Source organism: Echinops telfairi, unplaced genomic scaffold, assembly GCF_000313985.2.
Source record: "Echinops telfairi isolate 266 unplaced genomic scaffold, ASM31398v2 ScPeMD7_7427;HRSCAF=8465, whole genome shotgun sequence".
Classification (NCBI taxonomy): domain Eukaryota; kingdom Metazoa; phylum Chordata; class Mammalia; order Afrosoricida; family Tenrecidae; genus Echinops; species Echinops telfairi.
The window spans coordinates 13979030-14006667 of NW_022111327.1; the positions used below are offsets into that span (position 1 = coordinate 13979030).

At 45.3% G+C, this 27638-nt stretch overlaps 2 protein-coding genes across 2 annotated transcripts in view; one reads left to right on the plus strand and one right to left on the minus strand.

Moving 5' to 3' along the window:
* The window catches only part of LOC101640918 (A-kinase anchor protein 17B), a 42762-nt gene extending 31504 nt beyond the window's left edge, over positions 1-11258 (plus strand). The window contains exons 4-6 of the mRNA XM_013006516.2: positions 3747-3877; positions 5869-6088; positions 8775-11258. Coding sequence (XP_012861970.1) covers positions 3747-3877; positions 5869-6088; positions 8775-10361 — 1938 coding nt within the window. The 3' untranslated portion in view covers positions 10362-11258. The remainder of the gene's footprint in view (positions 1-3746; positions 3878-5868; positions 6089-8774) is intronic.
* Positions 11259-16779: 5521 nt separating this feature from the next.
* On the minus strand, positions 16780-26254 carry PGRMC1 (progesterone receptor membrane component 1). The gene is made up of 3 exons (XM_004710078.4): positions 25858-26254; positions 20884-21039; positions 16780-18079 (listed from the first exon to the last, which is right to left on the minus strand). Exons 1-3 carry the CDS (start codon positions 26177-26179, stop codon positions 17976-17978), a joined length of 582 nt encoding a protein of 193 aa, XP_004710135.1. The 5' UTR covers positions 26180-26254; the 3' UTR covers positions 16780-17975.
* Positions 26255-27638: the final 1384 nt, after the last annotated feature.

Here is a 27638-nt window from a genome sequence, read left to right on the forward strand (position 1 = left end):
AGAAGGAAACTTCTAGAATAAATTGCCTTCAACTGCCCTTATCCTCCACTAGCTTGGATCCCACTAGCTAATGTAGATTTAGGTTATAGTTAAGAAATAAATAAATGTTCACACAGAAAATAAGAATCCTGTCTTGAACACTATTCTGCTATCAGTCCACACTGCCAGTTGTGGCTTTAAATTGATAGTTGTTAAAATCTGGGACTCTGCCCCAACTTCTTCAGGACACGAAAGGATTCTTTGGGGGCCCTATGGAACCATCTCATGTGCTGGTTCTGTTGAACAAGTTCCTGAGAGAGAGGGGGAGACTCGCAGTTTCCCTTCTCTTGCCTCGTAGGATCACCATTCACATGTCTGTCTTTAGGGCCAGAGATCAGGAGATAACCCGGTGGCAATTGTTCTTTCTTCCTCACTCTGTGTCTACACCCAGGAAGAATGTGACTGTATGAGTGAGCTTGAGCTATTGCACAATGACAAGTACGGTCTTAATAGCCATCTGGAGCTCCTGTTTTATCTCTTTCAGAGATGTGGCTCTTGGTTATTGCGGCTTCTCTTTGGTTTCTTTATTTGGAACTTGTCTTGACAAGACATTAGACTCATGGGCTTCAGGTTTTGATACCTGGGGTGTGGGGCTGGCAGAGGGGGAACGATTTTGCTCTAAAGAGAGATTTTAAAAATTAAGAAGCACCCCCCACCAAAACACAAAACAAAACAAAACCAAAACCAAAAAAACTCTGGGGTTGAGGAACTTGTACTGCTAGGGAGCTCACCATTGTGAAACAACCAACCCACTGCCATTGAGTCAATTCCTACTCAAGGTGGCCCGATAGGACAGAGGAGAACTGCTTTGTGGGTTTCTGAGGTTGCAAATCTTTTATGGGAGTAGAAAGCCTCATCTTTCTCCTAAGGAACAATTTCAAACTGCCCACCTTCCAGGTAGCAGCCTAACATGTGATCCCTATACCACCAGGGCTCCTTCTAGACTCCTTGCGGTAATTTTGGCCTTCTGCAATCTTCTCCCAACCTATCTTTTGAACTTTCTCCTCCCATCCCTGAGGCTCCAGTTAAGTGAAATTACTAGTCTCCCAATGCTTCCCAAGTTTTCTCTTTTGTGTCTTTCTTTCCACTTGCTGCTTCCTCATCCAAGAGGAATCTCTGGAGTCACACTACTACTCCAATCTCCAGCCATTGAAATTCTGTCCATTATCCAAGGTCACCATCTTCATGAAAAGTGTCCCCTTCAGTTCTTCTCTGTATTCCCAATGAACTCTGTTACTAGTTATTCATTAACAAAGGGGCTCTGGTGATTATGCATCAGATTGCTAACAGTAAGGTCAGTGATTGGAACCCACCAGCTGCTCGGAGGGAGGCAGTTGAGGCAGTCTGCATTTATACAGATTTATAGCCTCAGATACCCCATGGGGCACTTCTACTCTGTCCTATAGGTCCCTATGAGTTGGAATCCACACTATGGCAGTGGATCGTGTGGGTGGGTCCTTTAGCACTTAAGAATATTTTACTATACTTTTTAATTAAAAGATCATTTTATTGGGGGATCTTACAGCTCTTATAACAATTGTATCGAGCATATTTGTACATAGGTTGCCATCATCATTTTCTAAACATTGACTTTCTATGGAGTCCTTAGTGTCAGCTCTTCTTTTTTCCCTCCCCCCACCCTCATGACCCCCTGATAAATTATAAATTATTATTATTTTCATCCTTTTAGCACTTTTCAAAAGAGTCGTGGTTGTGTAGTAGGCTATGAGTTGGGCTGATAACCACAGATCAGTAATTCAAAATGATTAGCTGCACCTGAGGAGAAAGAAGAGGCTTTCTGCTCCTGTAAAGGACTATAGCCTTGGCAACTCACAGGGGGCGTTCTCCCGTGTCCTATAGAATCGTTATGAGTCCGAATGCACTTGACGGCAGTGAGCTTGAGCACTTATCATATTGTCTACTATCTTTAAGCTATTGGTATATGTGGCTGAACTCCACTCTTGTATTATAAGTCCCTTGAGTGAAGGGAATAGGTTCATATTACCCACAGTCCCCAGCACCAAGTAAGTGTTGTACAAATATGGTTGAACTGACTGAACAGGATAACCAACACAGTTTATTGCCTTTGGAAAGTGGGCAGCATTACCAGCAACTTAGCCTGTGCCCCATGTCTGTTGAAGGGCCCAAAGCCAGTCAGAGAGAAGGGAAGAAATGGGCAAGCCCTAGTTATTCCACTTGTAAAATCTTTGCTCGAAACGTCTTGAGGACTTTGAGGAATCCTTTTCAGTCCCTCTGCGAATTCCACTTGACAATTGGCCAAGAGAGGGAGAGACATGCAATTTACTCCCTCTTCATTCCAAATTTTCAGGAGATCTGTCAAAAATTACTAAAACATAATCTCAGCCAACTTAGATCATGTACTTTCAAAACCAGCTTGTCTAACCAGCCCTGGGATCCCTAGGTGGCATACGCTTAGCTACTAAGATTGGCGGTTTGAACCTACGTAGAGTCGTCTCAGATGAAATGCCTGGTGATCTGTTTCTGGAATGAGTAAAGAAAGCTAAGCAAACCCTCTGATGAATTTCTACTCCATGACACACTTTGTCAGTCTCGGAATGCTTTGCTTATTTGCAACCTGGACATCTTTATGCAGCAGTGGGAAAGATAAAGTGAGGCCCTCTTTGTTTTCCCTCGAAATCCGTCTTTAGCACACATCTAGAGTTGTAGCTAACTATGTGTGAGAGATTTCCAGTTCCACCTGGTGTATTCTCAACTCTGACTCATGACGTGTGTCAGAGTAGAACTGTGTTCCATGGGGTTTTTCAATGACTGATTTTTTAAAGGAAATTACCAGGCCATTCTTCTGAGGTGCTTTGAGGTAGACTCGAACCTCCAACCTTTGGGTGAGCAGCATGAACCATTTATACCACCCAGGGACTCCATAGGAGTTATTTTGTTAAAATATGTGTTTTGAAATCATGAGCAGTTCAGTCAGAAGATCTAATAAACACTATAATGATCAGCCATATGCCACTGCCTAGTTTACAAAGTAAAACATTACCAATAAGATAAGAGACGACCCTTCTCTGCTCCCTCCCCTCCCACCCCCCTCAAAAAACCATGTTGATGGATCTCTTGTTTATCTTTCCTGTGCCTATTTAAATAGTGGCGGTGGCCATGGCAGTGGCTACTGCTTTTAAAAAAGGCCAATCTATGTGTCATTCTCCATCTGACCTTTATTTTATTTCAATATTTGAATAGTAGTTTAATTATCATGATGCTCAGAGCTTCTGTATCTCATTAGGTTAATCTTCTTGCATCTTGCTTCTTCCCACCCACTTTTAGACCAATTTTGTCTCAGATGATGTATTTATACACACACACACACACTTACACACACATATACTTCACTTTGCAGTTCAAGTATATGTGTGTATACATCTATATATTTAATGCTTCTTTAGAAGCAGCCAGGGATCATTTCCTTGGGTCTGTCAGAGCCTGGGCCTATGAGGGTGCTGAAATGTGACCTATGACTGTATGCTTAGGGGGTTCCTCAAGGATTCGGTCCGAGAACATCACAGAGCCCACAGGTGCTGCTCACTAGGGGCCTGAAGAGCAATGCAAAAGTGTGGGTACTGGAACAGAGAGAGGAGATTTTGAATTTGACATGTGCCATCCTCATTTTATCTTTCCTGGCCAGCTGGCAAACTTTGCTAGTGACACTTTGACTTGTTTTGGAGCAGGTTATGTTTGATACAACCAAGCACTTCAGTGAAGGAGCTATAAGGAGACGGAACCAGGAGAGGCTGAAATTACAAGAACTGGAGGAAGAAAGGAAAAGAGAAAAGAAGCGAGAAGAGGAAGAAGCGGAAAGGTAAAGAGATCAACTTTGATGGAGAAAAGTTTTTATTTTGTTTTCCTGGGGGTTTTTTTGGCTCCCCCCACCCACCCTTTGCTTTTTCCTTTTAGTGTTTGACTTATCCCTTTGAGTGAATGGCTGCACTTGATGGACAACATCGAGGGGGTGGCAAGAATTGGTCCAGATTGGAAAACTCCACTGACAGCTACCGTGTTTGAACTGAGTTGTTATAAAACCAAAAATGACCAAAGAGTTGAAAGCAGCAGACTTCAGAAACATAACAAAATAAGAAATAGCTTATTGGCTGGTGGAACAAATAATGAGGAATAATGGGACTAGATGGAAAATATCTGGGAAGAAATAATAAAAAAGCCAAGACCTTGTATGGTGGAGATCCTAGCCTCTGGCACATTAAAAACAAAACAAAAGCAAAACCAAAACCAATTAGATCTAAAAACGTATTTCATTCCATCAATGGTCAGTGATCAAACCACCCCATGGACAAGAAAGCACAGGTTTATTGGGACCATTTTTGGTTGGGGTCCAAGTTCTTCTTGTGAATGCAAGCAGCCTCTATCTTTATTTCTAGAGTTATCATTATTTCCTGTTTAGACTTTACTACTGGATTGTCAACGAATTGCCAAAAGATAAGATACACATGATCTAGAGTTCTGAAAACCAGTTTAACCTCCTGGCTCCATGTCTATCTGCCTAGTGTTCCATGTATATTGGAGTTATTCCAGAGAACCCTGCCTTAGGTCCCTTGTTTTGGGGGGCTGATGGTAGTGACAGGAATTACTTCAGTTATGTCTGTGAAACCTAGATTTTGAGTCGAGTCAAGGTAACTTACCCCTCCAATTCTAGTCTAATATACAGTTTCTATTACCCCCTCCTCAAATGCTAGGCTGAAGATGCAGGGTCTAACCTCCCCAACCCCCAAATATTCTAGGCTGAACACGGTGCTTTCTATCCCCTGCTAAATTTTACTAGACTGATCATGGCAGATTCTCTTACTCCACAAATTCTAGCTAGACTGCACATGCAGTTGAGATCAACCTCCAGCTTTGGGCTAAAGTCCTAACTCAGCTAATTTGCCCTTCTTCTCTCCCCATGTTCTCCTAAGGGCTTAAGCACAGTTGCTTGAGCGTGTTCAGAGAACAGCAGTAAGAACAACAACCAACCAACCCCGATTCTTTTAGGCCAGTATGATTTTATGGCAGTGTGCCATGTTAGGTAAGATGTGCCAAGAGCCAGCTCTCGCCCTCACTTTTTAAGAGGACTTTGACTTCTCTTTATTTTCCTCTTTGCAAGCTACCCACCAAAGGTTTTGATATCAAAAAAGGAAAGAAGGGGGACTTTGAAAGCTAGATAGAATGGTTCCTGATTGTGGTTTGAGAAAGGGGAGGTTAGAGACCCCTTCCTTTAAAGTCTGTCACTGCTGCATTTTGATGCCTATTTCTGAGGGAGACCAGGGTTCAATGCCCAGCCGATGCACCTCACCTATCGGTCCATGGAGTCTTGTGTGTGTGTTTCTGTAAAGTAAAACAGGTTTCAGTGAAGCTTAAAAGAGGAAGACAGACTAGGAAGAAAGGCTCTGTGTCCTATATATGAAGCATGGACCCATGGATGGGGCACGACAGTTTAAACAACATCTGATCATGAGAATGGCATGAGGCTCGAGAGTGTCTCCTGCTGTCGTACGTGGGGTTGCCAGGAGCCGGGGGCAGACTTGGTGGCAGCTAACAGCAGCAACACATCTGCTTCTATTTGCCAAACTCAGATCGTGTGCTTTTCCCCCCTGACAGATGCAAAGGGTCTGCTGATAAATTGCTTTGCCTTTTCCTTAAACAGACAACAGCAAAATCATAAGTTGTCTCTGCCAGGCCCAGGGGCTGACAGGAGAGTCCATTCCTGGCAGCGGGGTGGGGCGGGGCGGGGAAGGAAGGGGTAGAGGTGAAGTGCCTAATGAATATCATTTGAGTGGTTTCACCATCATCTTTCTCCAGAAAAAGAAAAGATGAGGAGAGGAGGCGGAAGACCAGGGTCAGGAGGCGAGGTTTGAAGGAAAGAGACAGACATCGGAGAAAGAGACACAAGGACAAAGTCAAAACTGAGGTGCCTCAACAACCTGACTCTTTGGAGGAATGGATAGAAAGGAAGTACCTGTTGGCTCAGAGGCGTGTGGAAGCCCTTCGTTTGTTACGCATGCTCCTGAGGAAAATTGCAGTAAGGCTATTTCCCAGTGGTTCTGAAGTTTGGGGAGGTAGCTATGAACTGTATCTGAGGAGTGTATGGATGGTACATGTGGTTAATATAGTCAGCTATGGACTGTATCTGAGGAGTGTACAGATGGTACACAGGCTAATATAGTCAGCTATGAACTGTATCTGAGGAGTATACGGATGGTACACAGGCTTAATACAGTCAGCTATTAATGTGACCTGAGGGACCTTGCCAGAAAGACTTCTGAGACAGTCAGCCATGGAAAACCCTATGCTGTTTAGTTCTCCTCCAACACACGAGAGGTTGCCAGGTGTCAGAGGTGACCTTTCATTTCATCAATGGCCTGTTTAAAATAGGGCTGTAGAAACCCACCCCACCCCACTACTCTGCTGTCAGGTCTGTTCTGATTTATAGTGATCTGATTCCCACTCAGTGAAAACCTGTTATCTTCACAGAATCCTTTAATATAGGCTAATATCTTATAACTCCAATTGTGGTTTTATAAACCATACCAAACCAAACTCTCTGCCTTCGAGTCGATGCTGACTCATAGCAACCCTGGAGAATAGGGTATAACTGCCCTGTGGGTTTCCAAGACTGTTAACTCTTTAAGTGAGTAGAAAGTCTCATTTTTTTCTCTCTTGGAGCCACTGATGGTTTTGAACTACTGACCTTGTGGTTAGCAGCCCAACATGTAACCACTATGTCACCAGGGCTCCTAGACTTCTGAGAGGGCTGTCCAAATTCTCTAAAGCAGTGGTTCTCATCCTATGGGTCGCGGCCCCTTGGGGGGCCACACGACCCTTTCACAGGGGTCGCCCAATTTGTAACAGTAGCAAAATTAGAATTATGAAGTAGCAACGACAATAATGTTATGGTTGGGGGTCACCATGATATTAGGAACTGTATTTAAGGGTCGTGGCATTAGGAAAGTTGAGAACCACTGCTCTAAAGGGAGACCTGTCTCCCCGCTGCCACCACCCTCTCCCACATGCTGGGTTTCTAAACTTCTGGATGTGGGCATGCAGAGCTTGCTTTAGCTCTTTTCTCTGTCTTTCATCAGTGCCACAGAAAATACCAGGGGGGAGAGATGGATAGTGCGAGTGTTCAGTTTGTAGTGCTGTCACCTTCCCGGTCCCCTCATCTGTAGCAGGTGTGGATAAGAAGGGAGAACAGGGAGCAGATACCTTTGTGTAATAGCTCATGTTGGTCTAGTCGGAAACTATTTGATCAGGAATTTCTCACATTACAGAGCGATTGTTTGGTTTGGCGAGTTTCATTTTTGAAAGGTATCCTTTCCACTGAGTGTGCTCCTTAAGATAGCCAGATGCTGTAGATGCCCCAGATCAGATGGCAGAGAGGCTCCCAGTATGTTCAGTTAGAATCTTTGTTCATATACATGGAGGGAATGCCATTAGGATCCTGCCCAATACATGGATAGGCATTAGTACCACATGAGGGACTTCCACAATGTTCTTGGAGAAAACACTGGAATTCAAAGGTGTAGACTTCTCCCCACAAACTTTTTTCAGCCCCCTCGTAGGTTGAGTCAACAAACTACCTAGAGTTTATGGACTTTTATGTAGATAAGCTGTCTGGTCCTTAATGTGGACAAGTATACCACATTAATCACTCAGCAGTGTGGCCAGTCAAACTTAGTGGGATCAGGATCAGAAAAATCGCACGATTACAACTTGACCACGGCCAACTGGTTTTTCTAAGGAGCCCTGGTGATACTGTACTGAGTAAGCATTGAACTGCTAACCACAAGGTCAATGGTTCTAACCCACCAGCTGCTATCTGCTCTCATAAAGATTTACAGCCTCCGAAACTGTATTCAGGGTCACTGTGACTCACTGGGATGGGTTTAGCTAAATCTTTGATTGTTAACCTTTGTGACTGCCATGGGTGACCCCTCTAAGAATTTGTCTCTTTCAATGTATGCAGGTGCCTAATTCTTGGCACTGGGAACATCTTATACTTATTACCCAGTCAGCGAGTTCTAATCCCAGGTAATTGGTAAACACTCTGCCCTGATTTGGGTCAGTTGTCAGGGTGAGGCCCATGGGCGGCACCTTTCACCTGCTCAGATGGACTTACTGCCATGCTTCTTACAGAGATGGGGGAGGCAGGGATGAAAAGATTAAAACTCTGAGATGCCTCGTCTCCATCCCACAGTGAGAAGCTGGGGGCAAAACCCGAAAGACTTTTAAGCCAGATGAGCTTTTTAGCCAACCCCATCAAATAGAGGGCACATTTCTTCCATCTTGTTGAAGCATTTTCTGGGAGTGCTAGAGATCATTGCTTAAGTCTCTTCATATGCTCAGCTCCTCAAACAATACCTGGAACAGTTAGCTCTCCTGAATGTTTGAACCAATGGAGAAGAAACAACAACCCAAAACATGGTGTCGGGAGCTTTGAGAAGCATGTAAAAGTGTGGTACCTTCTAGCATTAGGATGGACACAGGCATTGTAAAAGCAGCCCCTATTAGATGGAGACATCGAATGTTGTGTCCCCCATTTCCTCAGCTCAATATTGTTCCTAATTTAGGTCAGCTTCAGGTGTTATTAGACATCTCTTGAGAACAATGTCAGAGAGTTCAATTTTCTTGGGGAAAAAAACTTCATGTGTTTAGTTTTTCATATAAGATTTTTTAAACCTTTTTTTCCTTCTTTTTTTTCTTTAAAGGGATCCACCTCATTTAACCCAGAGATGGCAGCCATGGCAGGCCCTGAAGCCAAGAAAGATCGTGCTTCAGGGGACACATTGGCAACTCTGAAGGGAGAAGAGTTAAACCCTCAGTATCGACCATATCAAGAGGAAAGGCCCAAATATCAGCTTGCCAAGTCAGACACTCAGCGAAAACACAAAACGAAGAAAAGAACGGGGACTCACTTACGTAAATCTTCCCACCACCTTAGGAAGAGAACATCAAGGCATTCAGCTAGAAAAGAGAGAGCCAGAAAATTACTAAGTGATGAATACGATCATAGCTTAATCTCTGACCAGAATCCTTTGCAGATGTCCAAAATTCAAGATCAGTCCTTCAAGAAAGATGATTGCCAGAGCCCTGCGGAATTCTATGCTTCTGAATATTGTGAGAGAGACTGTGGCAGAAGACAGATTTATGAAACAGATGGATTTATCAACTATCTCTTAAACTATTATCACACTCCAAAATATGCCCGTGACTTTCTGGAACCCCATCACTTAACAAGCACATACCAGTGGCAGAGGACTGTCCAGCCCAAGGAAAATGGGTTTCAGATCAATTTGACAAAATGCAGCCATTTCGTAACCAGTTTGAGCCCAATACCAAACCTGGAAGATACTCCAGAAGATGATTATTGGAAAAGAATTTGTACTCCAGTTCCTGACCATAAACCACAAGCAGGAGAAACCATGAACTATGCCAAAGAATGTTCCAAGGGCTTTAAAAAGCATCTCAAAGATTCAGCCAGTGAGTCTGATGATCAGCTTTCCCTGACTGATAGACAGAGCCCTCTTTGCGAAGAGACTTATGAGGACCCAACATCAGCAGACCTCGACTTGGAATGGAAAGATGCCTTAGAGGAAATTAGTAGTGATTCCGAATGTTTCCATGAAACCCTTAGCTGCGCAAGCAGAGAGGAACAAGAGAATTCTGTGGCTGCATGTTCTAGCTCTCCAGAAAAAGAGCCCTTTGATTCTGACGAAACCACAACTTGTGATCAAGAAACTAGATCAGGTCAGGAGAACTTGCATTCAAAATATAAGCAGGATGGTGAGAAAAAACACTCTCAAGACAAGCTTAGGAAACCAAGCAAGAGGTTTCAGTATGAACTGAGGTGTTCACGGCTTGAGGGCGAAGAAGATGCCATTAAAAATGATAGAAGCTACAGCAAAAAGAGGGAGAAGCTGGGTCCCAAACACTTGTCTGATACAGGTTACTATCATAAGACCAGTTCCACTGACTTACTAGAGGATGTTGCAAGAAAGAGGAGGAGGCTTAATGGTACCACATTCAACCAGCCCCTGAACTTTAGACCCTCTCATGTGCCAATAGCATCGTCACAAAGTTCTTTCCATTTGAGAGAGTTTTCCCCCAGAAGAGAGCCTCCTTGGGAGTCAAAATACAACCAGAGTGAAAGAAGGCTTCAAAGGTATGAAAATTCTGACAATTTCATGCTGAATTCTGATGATTATTATATTAGACATAACTATCAGGAAGACAGTGGCTATGGACGCTATTTAGGAAACAACTCCCCCAGTTCTTTATATTTTCAAATGTTTTGATGGTCACTTGGACCAAGAACACTCTTCTTCACAGTAAACAATTTGCAAGAAGACCATTTTAAAACCAGATATAGCTATCTAGCTTGCAACTACAACACAAACGAGACACATTTAAAAGCTTGAGCAAGGTTAAATGCCATGCCTTGTCTCAAAATGACCTTAGTGCATTGGCAAGCATTGGAAATACAAAACAGCTAGATGCTCAAGGTTGGTAAAGCCATGTGATTGCCAAACTTCTTGATCCAAGGACAGACATTTACACAGTTCAAGTGCAACTTTAATTTTGTGCCAGCCAAGGAGCAAGGGAACTCTGAGAGAGGTTGAGGCAGCCGCCTGTCTCCTTAGCTGCCATGACCTCATCATTTTGTCTACTGAGCCAAACAAATAAGGAACTTTTTCTAGATTCTTTGATCTGGTCAGAGACACCGTGAGCAGCAACCAACTTTCCTAACATGTTGATCTACAAACATTTTAGAGAAGAGAGATGGTAATTAGAACATAATGATAGACTTCCTTATAACATTAGAATGTTTCATGAGGATCCACCAGAAGGAAATTATTTTAGTAATACAAGTGGATTTCAAAAAGTTCATGGAGGAAAAAATAGGACGAAAAGATCAAAATACAAGCTGTGTTTCTAAACATGAGCGCCATCAAGATTGGGACATTTATTTAGTCCACCCCTAAAGAACTGAGCATCCTGGAAATTTAATTTAATCTCAATGCAGTCTTTTTTTTTTTTTTTACATAATTAACTGCAGAATCTGGGTGCCCTTTACAGATGTTTTTCTGTCTTTTAAGATTAGGAAACAAAAATCAAGAAGACCCCAACCAGAACAGTAAGGTGGATGCCTAATGATCTCCCATCGAAACTCTTGCAAAATGGCCCTTATTTAATGAGAGGAATGAGCACGGTGGTGGTGGTGGTGGTGGTGGTGGTGGTGGTGGTGGTGACGGATCGCAGATGAAGCTTCTCTGGGCACTTGCTGCTCAAACTGAGGCCGCCTTTCTCAAGACATTCTCATCAGACGCAGATGTTATTACTCTTTGACCTTCCCCCAGAAAAACCACAAGAAAAATGCCTTGAACGGCCCTCAAAACTGTTAACACGAACGGGTCCATTTTTGCTTTGACTGGACCACTTTTATCTATCGGTAGTCATTGCTTTGGTTGTGCTTTGTGTTCAGGATCATACCGATAAACCCATGTTTCATCTCCTGTTCCAGTTATTTAAAGAAATGCTATAGCATCTTGATCCCACCTGTTTAAATTTGCCATAGAAAACTCCGGTCTTATCTGCAATTTGGGCATTCATCGAGCAGCAAGTGTGCTCGATTTCCAGTTATCAATCTTAAGTATGTGTAAGCTGAACCAACTGAGATTTCTTTCTTTTTAAAAAAAATCATTTGATTGGGAGCGCTAACTGAGATGTCGATGCTGTTGGCTATTGTTTCTGTTGTTAATTGTGGGCCCTCTTTAATGAGGGCATGGACGAGATGAATTGTTTCCTTGACAAGGGAGGGTGATGGTCTGCCACTACATGCTTCCTCTTCATCACCATCGCTTGCCTTCATAAGCTGAGTTACTCATGGGTACACTGCTGATTTCTTGGGGGCCGTTGTCCCCATAAACTTTCATAAAGCATCATCGAGCTCATCATCCTTCTACCTTGTTTCACCAGAAATGTGAGCTTTGTTCTTGCTTTAGTTGTAGCAGAATGTATGTTGCTTGGACAGGGGCTCTTTTCGAACCCATGTCTTTTCCTTCTTAGTGCCTCAAAGTCGATCCTGTTCAGGCATGTTGTGACTAGTTACTAAAACTTTATTTTGGTGTCGAAACATTGACATCCATACAGGTTTTTTTTAAATACACATTTTCCATGAACTTTTTTTTTTTCTTTTCCCATGAACTTTTTGAAGACTCCTCGCATGCTTATATTACTCAAAGTGTTGTCCTTTGGGAGAGGAAGTATTGGAAGAAGACTCTATCAAAGAAGATCAGATGTTCTTTGAGGCCTAAGCATATCATTAGCAGAGTTGATTTTTCTGGTGAAGAACCCCATGCCTGTCCATCCTAGCAAAGCAACCGGATTGAAGTGACTTAACCAGTGGGATTTGCAAAAGGAAAGTTGGAAAGATTCTGGAGCACCATTAAGGGCACTTGGGAAGAGAGGATCTGATAGTATTCCATTTCACGTTATGTAATCCTTTCACTCAGGGTTGGGTGACATCAGTTGGTAAAGAGTCACTGAGTACCCCCCAAGTTGACTTTTTAACAAGTGCCTCTTTAATCCCCCAGAATGCCATGGGGTTAGAGTGAGTCAAGTGCAAAGCTTATAGTTTTCTAGCTGGGGAAAACGTAATGCGTGCAGGATTTGTAAGCTCTTAACATAAGCAATTTCTCTTTCTACCTGCTGGTTTTGGACTTCTTACATATGTTTTTAAATGGAGATATTTTATAGATTCTTAAAGACTTACACATTAGTGCAGTACATGTTCTCTAGAAAGTTTGGCTGATTCATTCTGCCTTACACAGGACTTAGGACCTCAGGGTCAGTAAATGACTTCTTCCCCCCTGCCCTACCCCACCCCAACCTTTTAACAAAACTCTCTAACATCTGACCTGCCAATTGAAGACACATCGCTGAGATTAGAGCCTGTCTGAAACAGAAAAAAGGGGGTGACTTTAACCCACAGAAGGTAGCAGTAAGTACGATTTACTCTGATGTGATTCATTTTAGTCTTCATTTGATATTATGTAGAAAAGTCCCAGCTGATAGAGCCGAGTAGTATGCCAATCAGTCTCATAACTAGCCTCCTGTGTGACCTGGAATCTGAAGAGGCTACAAAATCTCATTTATTGAAAGAGTCACATGTTTCATCTCTTCTGATCACATTTCAATACCTGCACAAGTTTGGAAATGTGTGTAACATAGGAGACTGTGTTCATAATGTAGTGGCCACTGAATGGCTCTCTTGTGTTCCCTTCGACTTTCAAGCCAGAGACTCTGCCATTGAAACCAGATTTGGTTGGTCAAATCTGAACACTCGCTCATGGCGTGAGTGCCTTTTCTTTTCTCAAGACTAGCAATGACTATTCATGTTCAAAGTACTGTTCTCCAGAGTAGCCTTTTACACTACTAACAGCTTGTATTCGGTCAGAAAACTTTTGATAACTAGGTATTATTCTCCTCCAGTGATAGCCTGCCCCCCCTTATAGTCTCTCTCTCTCCTATTTCATGCCACCAAACAAAGACCACTATGGGTTTGTAATGGAAAGCAGTTAGGCTGGCCTTGATGAAATAAATCTCAATGTTGCTTATAATTTGATTTTATTTCCTTTGCAGAGTTTATAGGCATGAAGACAATTTGCTGCTCAGTAACCATACGTATAAAAATAAATAAATGCAGAATTTAGCATGAGCCCTTTTTTTTGGGTATAATAGAATTGGTGCTAAGTCACTTCTGTAGAACATTTTGTTTTGTTTGTTTGATACTGTCTTAGGACCCAGAAGAAAGTAAGAATACTGGTTTGATGTTTACTTGGTTACAACCTTGGGGGTTGGTATCTGTTTCTTGGCTAATGCATTCAAGCTGTGAGGAAACCTCATTTGGCATAGGCCTCAAGTAAGGAAGAGAATGTTTCCTGTACGTTTCCATCGACTGGCTCAAGAAGGAACAGAATCGCACTGAAGATCCTGCCACCACTTTCTATGACTATCTTCATTCTTCCTGTGCCGGTCCTTCAGTGGTGGAAATGGAATTTCTCGTCGTTGTCTTACTTTTGCTTCTCTGGGTTTTCTTTCTATGTCTTAATACAGGAAGCACCTGGACTTCACAGCTGGTCTTTTGACGTTTTCTCATGTTGTTCTTTACATGCATTGCTGTCAGTGTCTTCAGAAAGCTAAAACCCTGTCCATGTGTTTTTGTTCTATTTCTCAGGTAGTAAGTCACTGAACCTGGTACTTTTGAAAATAAGAACCAAATAAATGTATTTTTATTTGTTCAAAAATGGTTGGAAATGTTAACTTTTCAATAAATGCGGATAATTCCACTTTGGGGTAAAATGTTTCTACCTGTAGTATGCTGCTTTGCACTAATGTTGCTAATCCTTCTCATTTGCATTGGTAGAGAAAAGATACATATTTAATTTTCAGATATATTAAAAATAAAATTGTTATAGTGAACTTTGGGTCTCCGTTCATTGACTACAGGTAAACACAAACATTTTCTGTGGCAATACTGATGTCTAGTTTTAATAGGAAATTTCTTTGCAGTTTGTAGAAACGAACTCTTGCTCACAGAACTGAAGTTGTTTTTATTTTGGATAAATTGAAATAGTGGTCCTCCCATCAGCAAATGTTTAAGCAGCACTATTTAAAAAGTAGGAACTATCGACTTCATAAGGAGCCTTGGCGATGTAGTGGTTACTCTGCGGGCTGTGATCCGAAACTTAAGCAGATCAAAAGCACCAGCTGCTGCCTGGGAGAAACTCCCAGGGTCAGTTCTTACCCCGTCCTCTAGGGTTGCTATGAGCCAGATTGACTCAATGGCAGTGGCCTTTTGAGTTTATGGGCTCCACTGAATTGTGTCTCATCCCTTCAGCACCTGGGGAAATGTTAAAAATCATGCAACACTGAAAGTGCCAGAAGTATGGGCATGGGATGAAGAGTCTAGTCCAAGAATCTAGGGGCCTCGGGAGTCAGTCTTTGACGGTACAGGGGTTCAGACTGCATTTTCACTTGAAATTTATAGCAAACTGCCTCTAAGTATTATATCACAAGGGCAGATTTTACTTTCAGAGTAAAACCTGGCCACTTGAGAGCTGAAAGGGTTCTTGGGTTCCAAGAGCTCTTAACAGCTAGGAATGTATGGCTGTTTGTTCTGGATCTGTGATTGGCATAAACTCAGTGAAAGTTAAACTATGCAGAGCAGCTGTAAGTATGGAGACATATTCAAACACATGTACGCAAAATGCTGCTGATGAACTACAGATGTGAGGCCCAGCGACAAAATCTCTGGGGCAGGTTGAATGAAAGCAGGTGGGGAGCAAACAGCTCCTGAACACCCCCACTTGGTGGAGTGGATTTTACCGCCACTCCCTCTTCTCGAATGGCCCTTTTACGTAATATAGCTTAGGAATATGCTAACCAGTTTTGAGACGTGTTTAGATCAAATGCCTGGCTTTGAGTCATATCACTTTGCATGTATTCAACGCAGTGTTGCTTCAGCTCAGAATGGAGGATATCAGGCTATTTGGATTGGAGCTGTAATGAGGATCTAAAATCTAGATATTTCCTCTTGGCAACAGACAAGTCTATAAAAGGATAATCATGCTTGAATGAGATTTCAGGCCCAACCACTCTTCTCTACCCATTCCCCAAAGCATAAAGCTTACTAGGTTGTTTGGCACAAAATAGGAACTCGAGTATTTGTTGAATGAAACCTAGTGGGGAAGAAAGGTGCATTTTACCAAACAGGTGCGATATAGCTTTATGGCATGAAAAATGGAACACTGCAATCTTGCTTTCAAGCACATCTCTAAGAAAATGCTGCCAGTATCAACAGAAATGATAAAGACTGAGACTCGGAGTCACAGGCTGTTTATACAACTGACTATGCACATACATGTGATCGCCTCCTTTTGCTGCAGCAAGAATTAACTTTGCTAATATAGGGATTCCTGATTAGTGGTTACACATTGAGCTGTGACCCACAAGGTTAACAGTTCGAAACTGTCAGCGGCTCCTTGGGGCTTTCTACTCCTGTCACTCGTTACAATCTTGAAAACCCACAGGGGCAGTTAGACCCTGTGCTGTAGGGTCATTATGAGCCAGCAAAGACTAGATGACATTGAGTTTTCCTGATCAGACACTAAAACAAAATCTTGCCTTAGCACTTGATAACAATGCCGTTAGTATATTAACCCTTCAATAACCTTGCTTATTTGAACAAGGTTATTAAATCTTAGCCATTTATTATCTTAAACCTCAAGATAGTCATTAACCACTTACAGCTTAGAGAGTTTTGACTTGAGGCACAATTTGGCAAGCCATGAATCATTGAATAAGTTCCAAACAGGAGCCCTGGTGGCATGTGGGTTAGGCGTTGGGCTGCAAACCACAAGGCTAACAGTTCAAACCCACCAGCCACTCTGTGGAAGAAAGATGAGACTGTTCCTATACTCAGTCTTGGCAACCCTATATAGGGTTGCTATGAATCAGAATCTACTCAGTGGTACTTGGGTGTGGCAGGCAGTTCATGACAAGCTGGTGGTTTGTGGTGTGAAGTTTCTGATTGTGCTCCTTGTCTCTTCTGGAATAAAACAATCTGCATTCCAAAGTGAAACTCTCCTAAACTAGTGTGAAATAATTGGATCTGGTGCTTTACAAACAAGAAGAAAATAGCCTATCACACTCGACGGGGTAAAACCATTTTATTAACTGACCAAAGCACTTCATTTTATTTTCTGATTCGAGGTAAAACACAACTCACAAGAAAATACCATGACTGTTGAACTACAAGAGTTTGAAACCTCACTAGTTGTTCATATAATACTTTTGCAAATTTATACAACTGTACAGTCTACTTAAGCTAAGTTTAGTGTTCACCAAAAAAACCTACATCAAAGACTTAAGACACTTGGACTACGGCTTTTTGCAGTGGCTCTAGTTTTGTAACAACATAATGACTGTTATACCTCAGGAATAGACTTTTAAAAACCACTTGGCCAGTGTGATGCGTACTGCTTCCTCATTCTGTGGGGATGTGTATGAAGGTTCTCAGGAGAGCATACACCTGCTCCTCAGTACACCCTCCCCCTTACTTCAGATTGTGTAAATTAATGATTACTTCACCATGAACATGGGGGCTGGGCAGACAGTGCTAGCATCTTCATAAATTGAAGTCTGTAGGCAAACCAGCCTATTTTTCTATTTTCTTTCCCATTGTCAACTTTACTTTTGTCTGTTCAAGACCTCTTTTTCATACCAAGCCACTTAGAAAAAAATAAAAAAATTTTTTTGGTCAAGTGAGTCCAGTTTTGAGATTCCATTTTGTTACTGGACAGCTCTTTTGATTCCACACCAAATTCTTTGGAATACTGCAGATTTACTTTAGAGGTAGATAAACAGAAATCATGCAGTTCACTTGATTGAAAAAGAAAGTTCTTTAAAGAACATCATGACTGAAAATTGGTCCTTTGTTCTAGGTGGTTGAAGGACTTTGCATATCTAAGATTTTAACCTGTTTGGGGGGAATAGCAAAGTCTTAAACTGTCTGAAAAACAAACAAGCCCTGCCACACACGCAACCCTTTCCCCACCAAATTTAGATTCAGCCTGTACTAACTACAGCTGAAGAAGAAGCCCAGAATATTAACATTCTGGTGACAGCACTGTAGTTCCCTTTTTGATTTGTGACACCCACACATCTCATGCACATTCTAAGACAGAATTTCATTTTCTTCGTGCCACTAGTATGTTACAATTTAAAAATGTTTATAGCAAGTTCAAAACTTTTCTAAATATTGAAATCACAATGCTTTTAAGGACAGACTGAAAAGTTACAAATGATTTTTGCAAGATACAAAAATAGATATGCTTCCACAGAATGCCTTAATCGTTTTTCCGGTCTTTCTCATCTTTTGGTTCTTCTTCATCTGAATACACGGTTGGCTCCTCTCCCTCCTTCAGCAGTTTGCCCACGTGATGGTACTTGACTGGAGGTGGAGAGAAAAACAAAAACACAACCCACTGATAGTCATTCTCGTGCTTTCTAGAAAATGACAAGGAACTTCATTTGAAAGCATTTATTGGAGGCCTGGTGGATACACAGCAACGTATTAGGCTCTAGGAGGGTGCCAAGGGTGCTTTTATGACGCAGTCCTTGCCTTCCCAGGGTGAGCTTGTTCGGAAGACAGACTTTAAGGCAGGGAACCATGTCGGACAATAGGGCCGAGGTCATGTCCCAATGAATCATGCTTGTGTGTGTGAATGTTGAGAAGGGTAAGTGTTCCTTTCTGTTAGAAGCCCCTCAGAACACTCCGTGGCAAAAAGACAGGTAGCCAAGGCTGAACATGGCAGAAGGTGTAGGATTTGGGGAGGAAGCGATTTGCAGGAGGCGAAACACCATGTACAAAAGAATGTAGGTGAACACGAGCCAGCCCAGGAGAAAGAGCTGGTGTTTGCTTGTAGGAGGCGAAAGGTTGGCCAAGCAGTACGGGGAAGTGTATCCGAAAAGAAAGCTTGAGGAGTTTGGACTTCTTATCCTCTAGGTGGGCAAAGGGCATTGAGAAAAGGAGTGACACAATCAAACAGGGCTTTAGCAATCAAGGTATCACGGTGTAAAGGGGCAAATTCCAACTACGCGACCAGGATCAGGGTGTCCTGGAGGCTGGATCACAGGAGCCCAGGGGAGGGAGGGGCCCCTGGGAATGAGAAGGGAATGTTCCTGTATCAGACAGGAGCATCGCAAACTGAAGGGAATGAAATGCTCAGAAAGCTGGAGACCACACACAGAAATGGGGAGCCGCGAAGGGTTCCACTTGGGAGAGGGCACAAAGACAGGAGAAAGGAAGTCCGTGCTAGTACAGAGCAAGGCCCTAGGAGCCTCTGGGAAAGAATGTTCTGTGGAATTGCGGGGCTAGAAGATACATTGTTCAGGGCGCGGGGGGAAGATTTAGAGAAGAAATGAAGCTGCGATGAGGGACAACTTGCTAGAAGTTTGTCCGTTTGTCTGATAGTGAAGGCAAGGACGGGTAATAGTGATAACAGCCCAAGTGGGTAAAGAGGATAGCAGGAGACAGAAATTTCTGCTCCGCATGGAGACAAAAAAACAACCTTATGCATAGTTCAACGAAGTGGTAGACGGAGGGAGAAGAAGGTGAGAAATAGCAAGGGGGGAAAAAACGCCAAACAGATTGAAGTGTGCAATAGCACAGAGTGCTTTCCCCCACCTCCAAGCCCTGAGACTGGAGAGGGGCTGGAGGTAGCTGAGTACCACATCATGGCAGTCCAGTTAACACGGGGTTAAGCATCTCAATGCCAGGGGCCACGAGGACTCACTCAGCCTCCTCTTTCTGAGTCATGGCGGAATTAAGAGGAGCAACTAACCTGTCTAACCAGGTAACTTGAGCTGCTTTTGTGTGAAATAATCGTGGAGAACAATTGGCACCTCCCTATTTGAACATATTATGAAGGTCCCTAGCATTCTTGGGACTGTGTAAGACAAATAAGAGAAAAAGCCAAGTGGCGCCTGGGAAACCTGCCTTTAGGGGAATCTACACTAGCTCTGAGTGGAGCTGAGGTTCATAACAGTATCTGGGGCTAGTGAGAAATGAAAACCACACACACACACACACACACACACACACACACACACACACACACGCGCGCGCGCGCGCGCGCCTTTTTCCACACATGAATGAGGGCCAGCGCCAGAAAAGAGAACTGTGTAAATTATACATCACAACTTACTGGTTTCACATAGGAAATGCTTTGTTACAAGGGCATCCTTAGGGTGCAGAGAGAGCACAAAAGAGACAGACCGATAATGTTAGGTAGCTGGATTATGTTTTCAAAGGACAAGGACTTGCCTCTATTTGAAAGTGACATTTAGGCTGCTCCAGAGAGCCAGACTGTAAGGGCGGAGCCATGTCTGGCTAATGATTCACCCAGCTCTTTCCGAGGTCAGCAGTATTTTCAAAGAAGATGGGGTTGGATCTACCTAAAGCACCGATAATACCTGGTCATCAGCAAGTTGAAAACGCTATTTTAAAGGAGAGATCTTCAAAGAAATTGTCATTGTCTTTGGACACTGCCTCCTAAAAGCGGGGGAAGAGTATCGTTCTTCTTGGCAATAAAATATTGTTACAGTGCTAATCTTGGCTTGATAGAAGCCAAATTCCTGACTGCTCCAAAGTGGGACTTATCTCCCTGTTCTTACTCCTCCACCGAAGCCCTCAGAGTCCATCGCCTAAGCAATGATACAATTGTCTCCTTTTTCTTTCTTTTTAAATTGCAGCCATCACTGTTGCTGGGCAGATTTTAGGCCTCAGTTGTAGCTGAGGCCTATAGTTAGGCTGGAGTAGACTCAAAGAGAAGTTGTTCTCTAGAATACAAGTCTCCCATTCTTCCAGAGATGTGGGCTGCTTTTCAACAGCAAGGTCTCCAAGCGGGAACTTATGAAAATCCCTCTTTCTGTGGTCAAAATGGCCTCTTGTCCTTGCCCCTACACACCAGGCACCAAATACTCGTGTGGACTCTATGCAAGTCTCCAACATTGTAACTGCCAAGAACAGAGACCCATGTTTCCACGGAGTACTAGCTCAAAATTGGTATGCAATCATAGCCCGTGACTCAGCACTGCTGCAATGACTTCAAGCCATGAACTTGATCAGCCTAAGCTTCAAGAGCCTATCGCAATGTTCCCAGGTTTCAGGCTGCTTAGCAATAACTATTGTACTGCTATGCATCCCCATTATGGGCAGAAATTTGATCCCGGCACCATTTGGAAAATGCTTACAAGTGAATTGAGAGTCCCAGTCACTCAGGGTCTCCTGTTGGGCAGCAGTGAGGTCAGACAGGTCATCGTACTCGTCCTTCAGGGCTTCCTTGTCCAGGCAAAATGTGGCCAGGCCCCTGGATGCATCTCTTCCAGCAAAGACCCCGTATGGCCCGTCTTTAAAAAACAGAATCAAACAAAAAAAACCAAACATCGATTTTTGGTTAGACAGTGATTTTCCCCAGTGGTTTTTACCCGGAAAACAGCGTCCTTACCCATCCACACAGAATGTCTCCTCTGTGATGACCGAGTTCTGTTTGAAAATCGGAAGGCACATTGAAACCTTTGTCATTGTATAATGGACATTGAAAGACCCGCTGTCACTCACCTTCTAAATCACTCAATGGAAACCAATAGTCTATAAACATGTTGTGATCTCCAAATACACCCTAGTAGCCTGGGTTACAGACATCTGTCCACCTTGAACCAATTCCAACCAACCCCATATAGGCTATTATTTTCCAAATTTGAGGTAGATACAATGGTATGTAACACAAATACGCCCTACTTTGCAACATGGATCAAAACACTCTATCACTGTAATATTATGCTAAGGATGCTTTAGTGTATCTGGATCTGTTAAATGTCTTCTTTTTTAATGTATTGAAAAGTACACCATATATACTAAGACAAACCTTTGCTTAACTAGCCCTAGATATGTGTGGTATCTATGTACAAATTTGACATAAAGACAGACTTAGGCATGGGGCCTGTTGATAATCTGGGGACTATCTGTAGCTAATAAGAAAGTCATTAGCTGATTATCCCCTGAGGCTGGGGTGTACAGAATGAGACATGAAGATAAAACAATCTTAAAAAAAAAAACCCTCCAAACTCACTGTAATTGAGTCAATTCCAACTCAGCAACCCTGTAGGACAGGGTTGAACTCTCCCGGTGGGTTTCCAAAACTGTAACTCTTCATGAGTAGAAAGCCTCTTTCTTTCTCCCTTGGAGTGACTGGTGATTTCAAACCATTGATCTTGCGGTTAGCAGCCCACCGAATAACTACCGCACCACCAGGGCTCCTCTCACACTGAGTCTAGGGGTCAGAATTTGATGTGACGATATTGAACCTGATTCTCATCTAGGTGCTGGAGCCCTGCTAGCAGTGCAGCTTTTTTAAGGAATAAGCACGGATCGTCCATGAAGATAATTTTTTTTAAGTGTACTGACTTTAAAAAAAATTGAGTCAAAGGTATTTTACAGAGATTGTTGGCTTCAAGGCTTAATTAAACATTAACAGGCAGAGGCAAAATCACATTATAAGATTATCAGTGGTTCAGAAGCTGTCCCCATGTTGCATCACCTTCACTGTCAATAACCAGAGATGGCACAGCTGATCAGCACACTCACTCTCTTTTTCAGGTGGGCTTGAAGCTACCAGTGAGGCAACACTAAAGTGTTCATGCAGGGGGAGGGAACAAATCAATGTCCCCCCAATAATTCTATAAAATATTAGAATGCAACTATGTATGAGGGGAATTCCAAAAGTTCCTGGAAAGTTTCCAATTTGTTCCTCCCATGAACTTCTGAAGCGCCCTCGCATCTGGCACCGTTCCAGTGTGTTAGCATGCACATTCATTCTACAGGGGCTTCGCTTGGAGGTTTACAGCCTGTTGCCATGGAGCCGATTCTAAGTCACAGTGAGTGATCAGGGACAGAGTCAGACTGCTCCTGAGGAGCCCCAAGGCTGCCATCTGTGTGGATGCAGACTGTCTCCTCTGGTGATGCTTAGACGGACTCAACTATGGCACCAGAAAGCGACAAGAATCTGCTGTACTGTAAGCAATGTAGTCTTTCTCCAAAGAGATACTTAAGCCATCGCCCTGACCTGAAACATGAAAAGCTCATGAGTTAGCACTGTACCACCTGTGAGAATGGATGAAGTTTCAGTACGATCCACCCGGACTCTTTCCCCAATGAATGACTTTTATGGTTTCAAGATTCTGAAGAAAAATTGTTGTTTTCAGTCATTAAGGGCTACCACTTTAATGACCCCCCCCCCAAAAAAAACCCTCCAAACTCACTGCCACTAAGTCAATGCCCCCGTGGGTTTCCAAGTTTTCAAGCCTGTAACTCTTTATGAGAGTACGTAGACAGTCCCATCTTTCTCCCTTGGAGCAGCTGAGTCTTTGGAGAAAATCGCCTTCACCACAATGGAATGGAAGCTTCTTGAGTGGAGACTTGCATGTTTTGCTCCCTGCTGTCCGGCCAGCCTGAAGGGTTACAGCCTTGGAAACCCACAGGGCCAGTTGGAGCCAGTCCTATGGGTCCCTGTGCGTCGGAACGGGCTACATGGCGGTGCGTTGGAGGGATGCAGCCAGCACCTACCACACGGCCTGCCACAGAGTAGGAGGCAGTTGAATTAGTTACCTTTTAGGACTCTTTGGTAATGAGCCCCAGCTCTTTATGAAAAGAACCCTGGAGACGCAGGGGTTTATGGGTTGGAGGTTCCAATCCTGAAGAGAAAGAGGAGGCATCCCGCTCCTGAAAAGGTGTATAGTCTCAGCAACCCTAGGGGACAGCTATTCTGCCCTGTAGGGTCATGCTAAGATGGAATCAATGCAGGGGTGGTGGGTTAGGTTTGGTTGGTTGCAGCATGAACTCTCATTTCCACGATGCTGTCATACAAGGTAGCGTCCAAAAGTGCGTGGAGAAATGGAACAAAAAAAGATAATGGAATTTTCCACACACTTTTTGAAGCCCTCTTGTATACTTCACAATGGGCTCACTGGATATGTATAATGGAGACTGCGATTGTTTTTCAAAGGGAATGCCAAGGCCAGAAAAAGACAATGCGTTGTTCAAGGCCACACAGCTGGTCAGTAACTCCACCAGGCCTAAGACCAGAAAAGACTGTGCGACACTGAATCAGAATCTGCATCTTAACAGGATCCCCGGTGATCGACAGGAATCACCTGGTTAAATTGTAGATTCAGTAGAAGAGTCATCGGAAGGTGGACAGGCAAATTCTCAGCAGGGCGTGATGTCAAATCAGAAGGAAACGTGGGGGAGCCCTGAAGAGAAGATCTCAGGCTGCCTTGTGCTCAGGCCTCCAGGCCTCCCAGTGACTCTGCAAACCACAACCCCGATTGTGCCCCCCCCCCCCCTTGGGACTGCTTTAGAGCGTAGGCTCAGTCGTCAAAGGTATTTGCATAAGCCCCTAGGAGCACTACTTAGAGTGAGAAAATAATATCGGTGTGTCTTTCTGATTATTTTGACAGTCCCACGCCACAGGGCAGAAGCATTCTAAATTATCCACAAGGAAAAGGTAAGTGAAGGGTGGCGGAGAACCTAAGCGCATCTGCTTCTCAGGAGTTGGAGGGCATGGGGCGGGGCTTCTCATTCCTCTTTGCAGGTCCGTGGGAGGAGAGCAGGGGCACTGTGGCCCTACTCCCAGTGGTTTTGAGAGCGACTCCCTCCTCCTTTTCTCTAGACAGTCTATAACCCAGGCCTTTCCAAACTCGGCTGCTTCTCAAATTGGCCTGGGAGAGCCTGGAAAAATGCAGCTTGTTAGCCCCCTGCCCACAGAGACTAAGGGACCGATATTTTTCTTCAAAGGTTTTCAGTTGAATTCGGACGGCCGCTCAAACCCAGACCCAAACTCCCTGCCATCAAGTTGATGCTGACTCAGCGAGTCTACGGGCGAGGTTACAACTGCCCCCGTGGTTTCCGTGAGTAGAAAGGCCCGTCTTTCTCCCCAAGAGTGGCTGGTGGTTTCGAATAGCTGACCTTGCAATTAGCAGCCCAAGGTGGAACCGCTAAGCCACCCAGGCTAGAAAACCCTCCTCTCCAGGGAACCTCCCAAGGCAACCTGGTAGGTAGGGTAGGGTAGGTACGGTAGTCGGCTATTCTTTGGGCTGTGAACTGCAGGCTCGGCAGTTTAAAGGGATGAGACTGCTTCTGTTCAAGAGTTAGTCTTCGAAACCGGCTGGGCACAGTTCTCCCCTGGCCTACAGGGTGGGCCCGAGTTGGAATCGATGGCAGGCAGGAGCTGGATTTGGTTTGGGACCGAACCCTCCAACAGCCCGCAGTCACCCCTCCCTCATTTCCTCTTGGGTGGACGTCAGAAATCCCCTAACCCAGAAGCCTGCCAGGCCCGACCCCTTTGTGTTTCTCAGAATCCTCTGACTTCTCTTTTCTCCCTCCATGAAATAATAATAATAATTGGGGTGGCATGGGAGGGGGGGCTTTTCGTCCTTCCGTTTCAGCTTCAGAGAAAACAATGTTAGTGCCTTAGCATCGAGTCATGCGTACCCCCATTGTCCACCACATGCATTCTTTCTCCCTCCCCCAAAGGAGTCGCCCTTATCCACTCCCTTGCTTTCCGATGCGCCACACAAACCGTGCGGGTGTGCGCACACCTCCCAAACACATACCCGACACATGTCACACTGCATTTGCGCGCCCGCACACACCTGATACACTACGTGCACACATGGAGCCCCACCATGCACAATGCTGCTACCTGCTGCTTGATCCCACCCCCTCTCTCCTCCCACCCCCTTACGTTCCACCATGGTTACTCTTGGCACCATTGGCCTTCATGTAGTCTCCAAGCCTGGACTTCCCTCCGCCGCTCAACCCCCTCCCTACGCTCCCTGGAGTCCAAAGCCACTAGCCTTACCAGGAACCCCTAAACCTGATACCGCCGCCCCCCCCTCCCCAATCTCCAAGTCCCACCCACCCCGGCTTCCTGCGCCTTGGCAGGCTTCCCTGTTCGGTTCTCAGCCCCAGTGGCGGGGGTCCTGGATCTGCGCCCCCCAGCCCAGGCTTCCAGCCCTCCCTGAGCGCTGCGGGAACTGCCTTGCCAGGAATGTCCCGCTCCAAGTCCCTGGAGGGGGGGTCCTGCTCCCCGCTCGCCTCCCTGGAGCCCAGCCCCGAGCTGCCACCCTTTTCTTTTGTCTCCGTGTCCCCATCGCTGGCCGCCTTACCAGGCCCGTAGAACTTGCGGCCCTTGGTCACATCGAACACCTTGCCGTTGATGGCCATGAGGATGCGTGGGTCCTGGACGCCGTCGAAGCGCCGCAGCTCGGTCGGGGTGAAGTCGCGCCGCTTGAGGCGGGGCAGCGGGGGAGGCTCGTCGTCGTCGCTGCCGCCCGCCGGCTGGTCCCCGCGCACGATCTTGTAGAGCAGGAAGATGCAGAGGCCGAGCAGCAGCAGGTTGAGCGGCGAGGTGAAGATCTCGTGCAGCAGCCCGCCGCTCTCCAGCTCGCCCGGCTCGGCGCCCATCGCCGCCACCTCCTCGGCAGCCATGATCTCCGGAGCAAAGGTTGGGTTGGGCTGAGGCAGGGCTTCGGAACTGGCCGCTTCCTCCTCCCTCTCCACCAGCGAGTGGCGCCTGGAGCTCGGGCGCACGACGTCCAGTCGGCGGAGGAGGCGGGGCCCATCAGACCACGCCCCTGTCCAGGCTCCGTGTGCCCCCCCTCCCCCGCACCGGCCAGGCGGCTCTGCCGGGGGCCCCCCACGTTGCCGCGGTCTGGGCCCTCGGCGGTCTCTGCACGGAGGACCACAGCCCACCCGTCCCTTCCTCCTGCCTCAGGCAGAGCCATCTTCGCGCTGTCCCCGCGGCAGCTGCGAGCTCCGCCCTCCCGGTGTCCCAGGCCCCCCCCTCGCCGCGGCTCCTGGCGGGCGGACCCGCGCGCTCAGGCGGAGAGGCCTCCCTTCCCCCACCTGCTGCGCGCCAGCCCCGGGGCTTCAGACTCCGCCTCCCCACCCGCCCGCAAGCCCCTCTCCTTTCCTTCCCTGGTCACCCCCTCCCCCCTGCCCCCGGGGACCACGAGGCCTCCTTAGGTGGCTACAAACTCCGACTCAAGGCGTTTTTTCTCCACCTTAGAGACTCCCGTGTTCAGCTTGGGGGACCCTCATTCGCTCTCCTATGTCCCTCAATCACACCCCCACCTCTCCGATGCTGTGGGGGCTGATAAGCTTGGGCCACGGAAAAGTGCCCAGGCTGGTCTGACAACTCTCCCCATCTCTGGGGGGAAGGATAGGATCACCGGTTTACTTTGGGCTAGTCGTCAGAAAAACGACACCCTTTGCAATCTCTGATCTGCTCAGTCACAAGGCAGCAGCCCGGTCTCTCGTTGCGCATGTTCTTTGTCTTTGGGCCGGAATGATGGCCCAAGTGTCTTTGCTGGGCACTGCTCTGCTCTGTGAAGCCTGGCGAGCCCCATTGGGCAGTGACAGGAACGCTGAGCTGGGGCTCCAAGGAAGGCGGGCTTTTGGTCCCCTGGCTAGCAGGCCTTCCCGGAGGAAGGAAAGAAGGGTTGTCCCTGTCCTCCAGAGTCCCACTCTGGCTGCGCTCTTCATTGTGGAAGGGGGAGGGGAATGGAAGAAAGGGTAGAGAGAGGGGGAAATAATTAAAACCAAGCCATGCACACATCTGCTGCCCAGAGCCGTACTTTTCCATCAAGAACTCTGTTCGCCTGCACAGAGTTGACTCCCTCCTTCCAAACATGAAGGACAACGGAGAGAGAAACTGGCTTTTCTTACCAGGGAATTCGGAAACCTGACTTGGCCAAACGTTTCTGCTACCAACTCTTTCCGTGCTCCATGCCTGCCCCCTCCCCGAGCTTTGTAAACCCTTTTAGAAAGTGCTTATGAGCAAAAACAATCCTTAAATAGGGCCCACATATTCCACCCACCTCCCCCTTCGCAGAGCTAAATTTAGGCTTCTTGGATCGTTTGTAAAACGTCTTTAATTTAATGATAA

Excerpts from the sequence above, each read along its gene's own strand:
- PGRMC1 (XM_004710078.4), bottom strand. The coding sequence starts at position 26,179 with ATGGCTGCCGAGGAGGTGGCGGCGATGGGCGCCGAGCCGGGCGAGCTG. Across the intron at positions 21,040-25,857 it reads CCGCAAGTTCTACGGGCCTG|ACGGGCCATACGGGGTCTTT; the intron begins GTAAGGCGGCCA and ends TGTTTTTTAAAG. Across the intron at positions 18,080-20,883 it reads CTGGGACTCTCAATTCACTT|TCAAGTACCATCACGTGGGC; the intron begins GTAAGCATTTTC and ends CTCCACCTCCAG.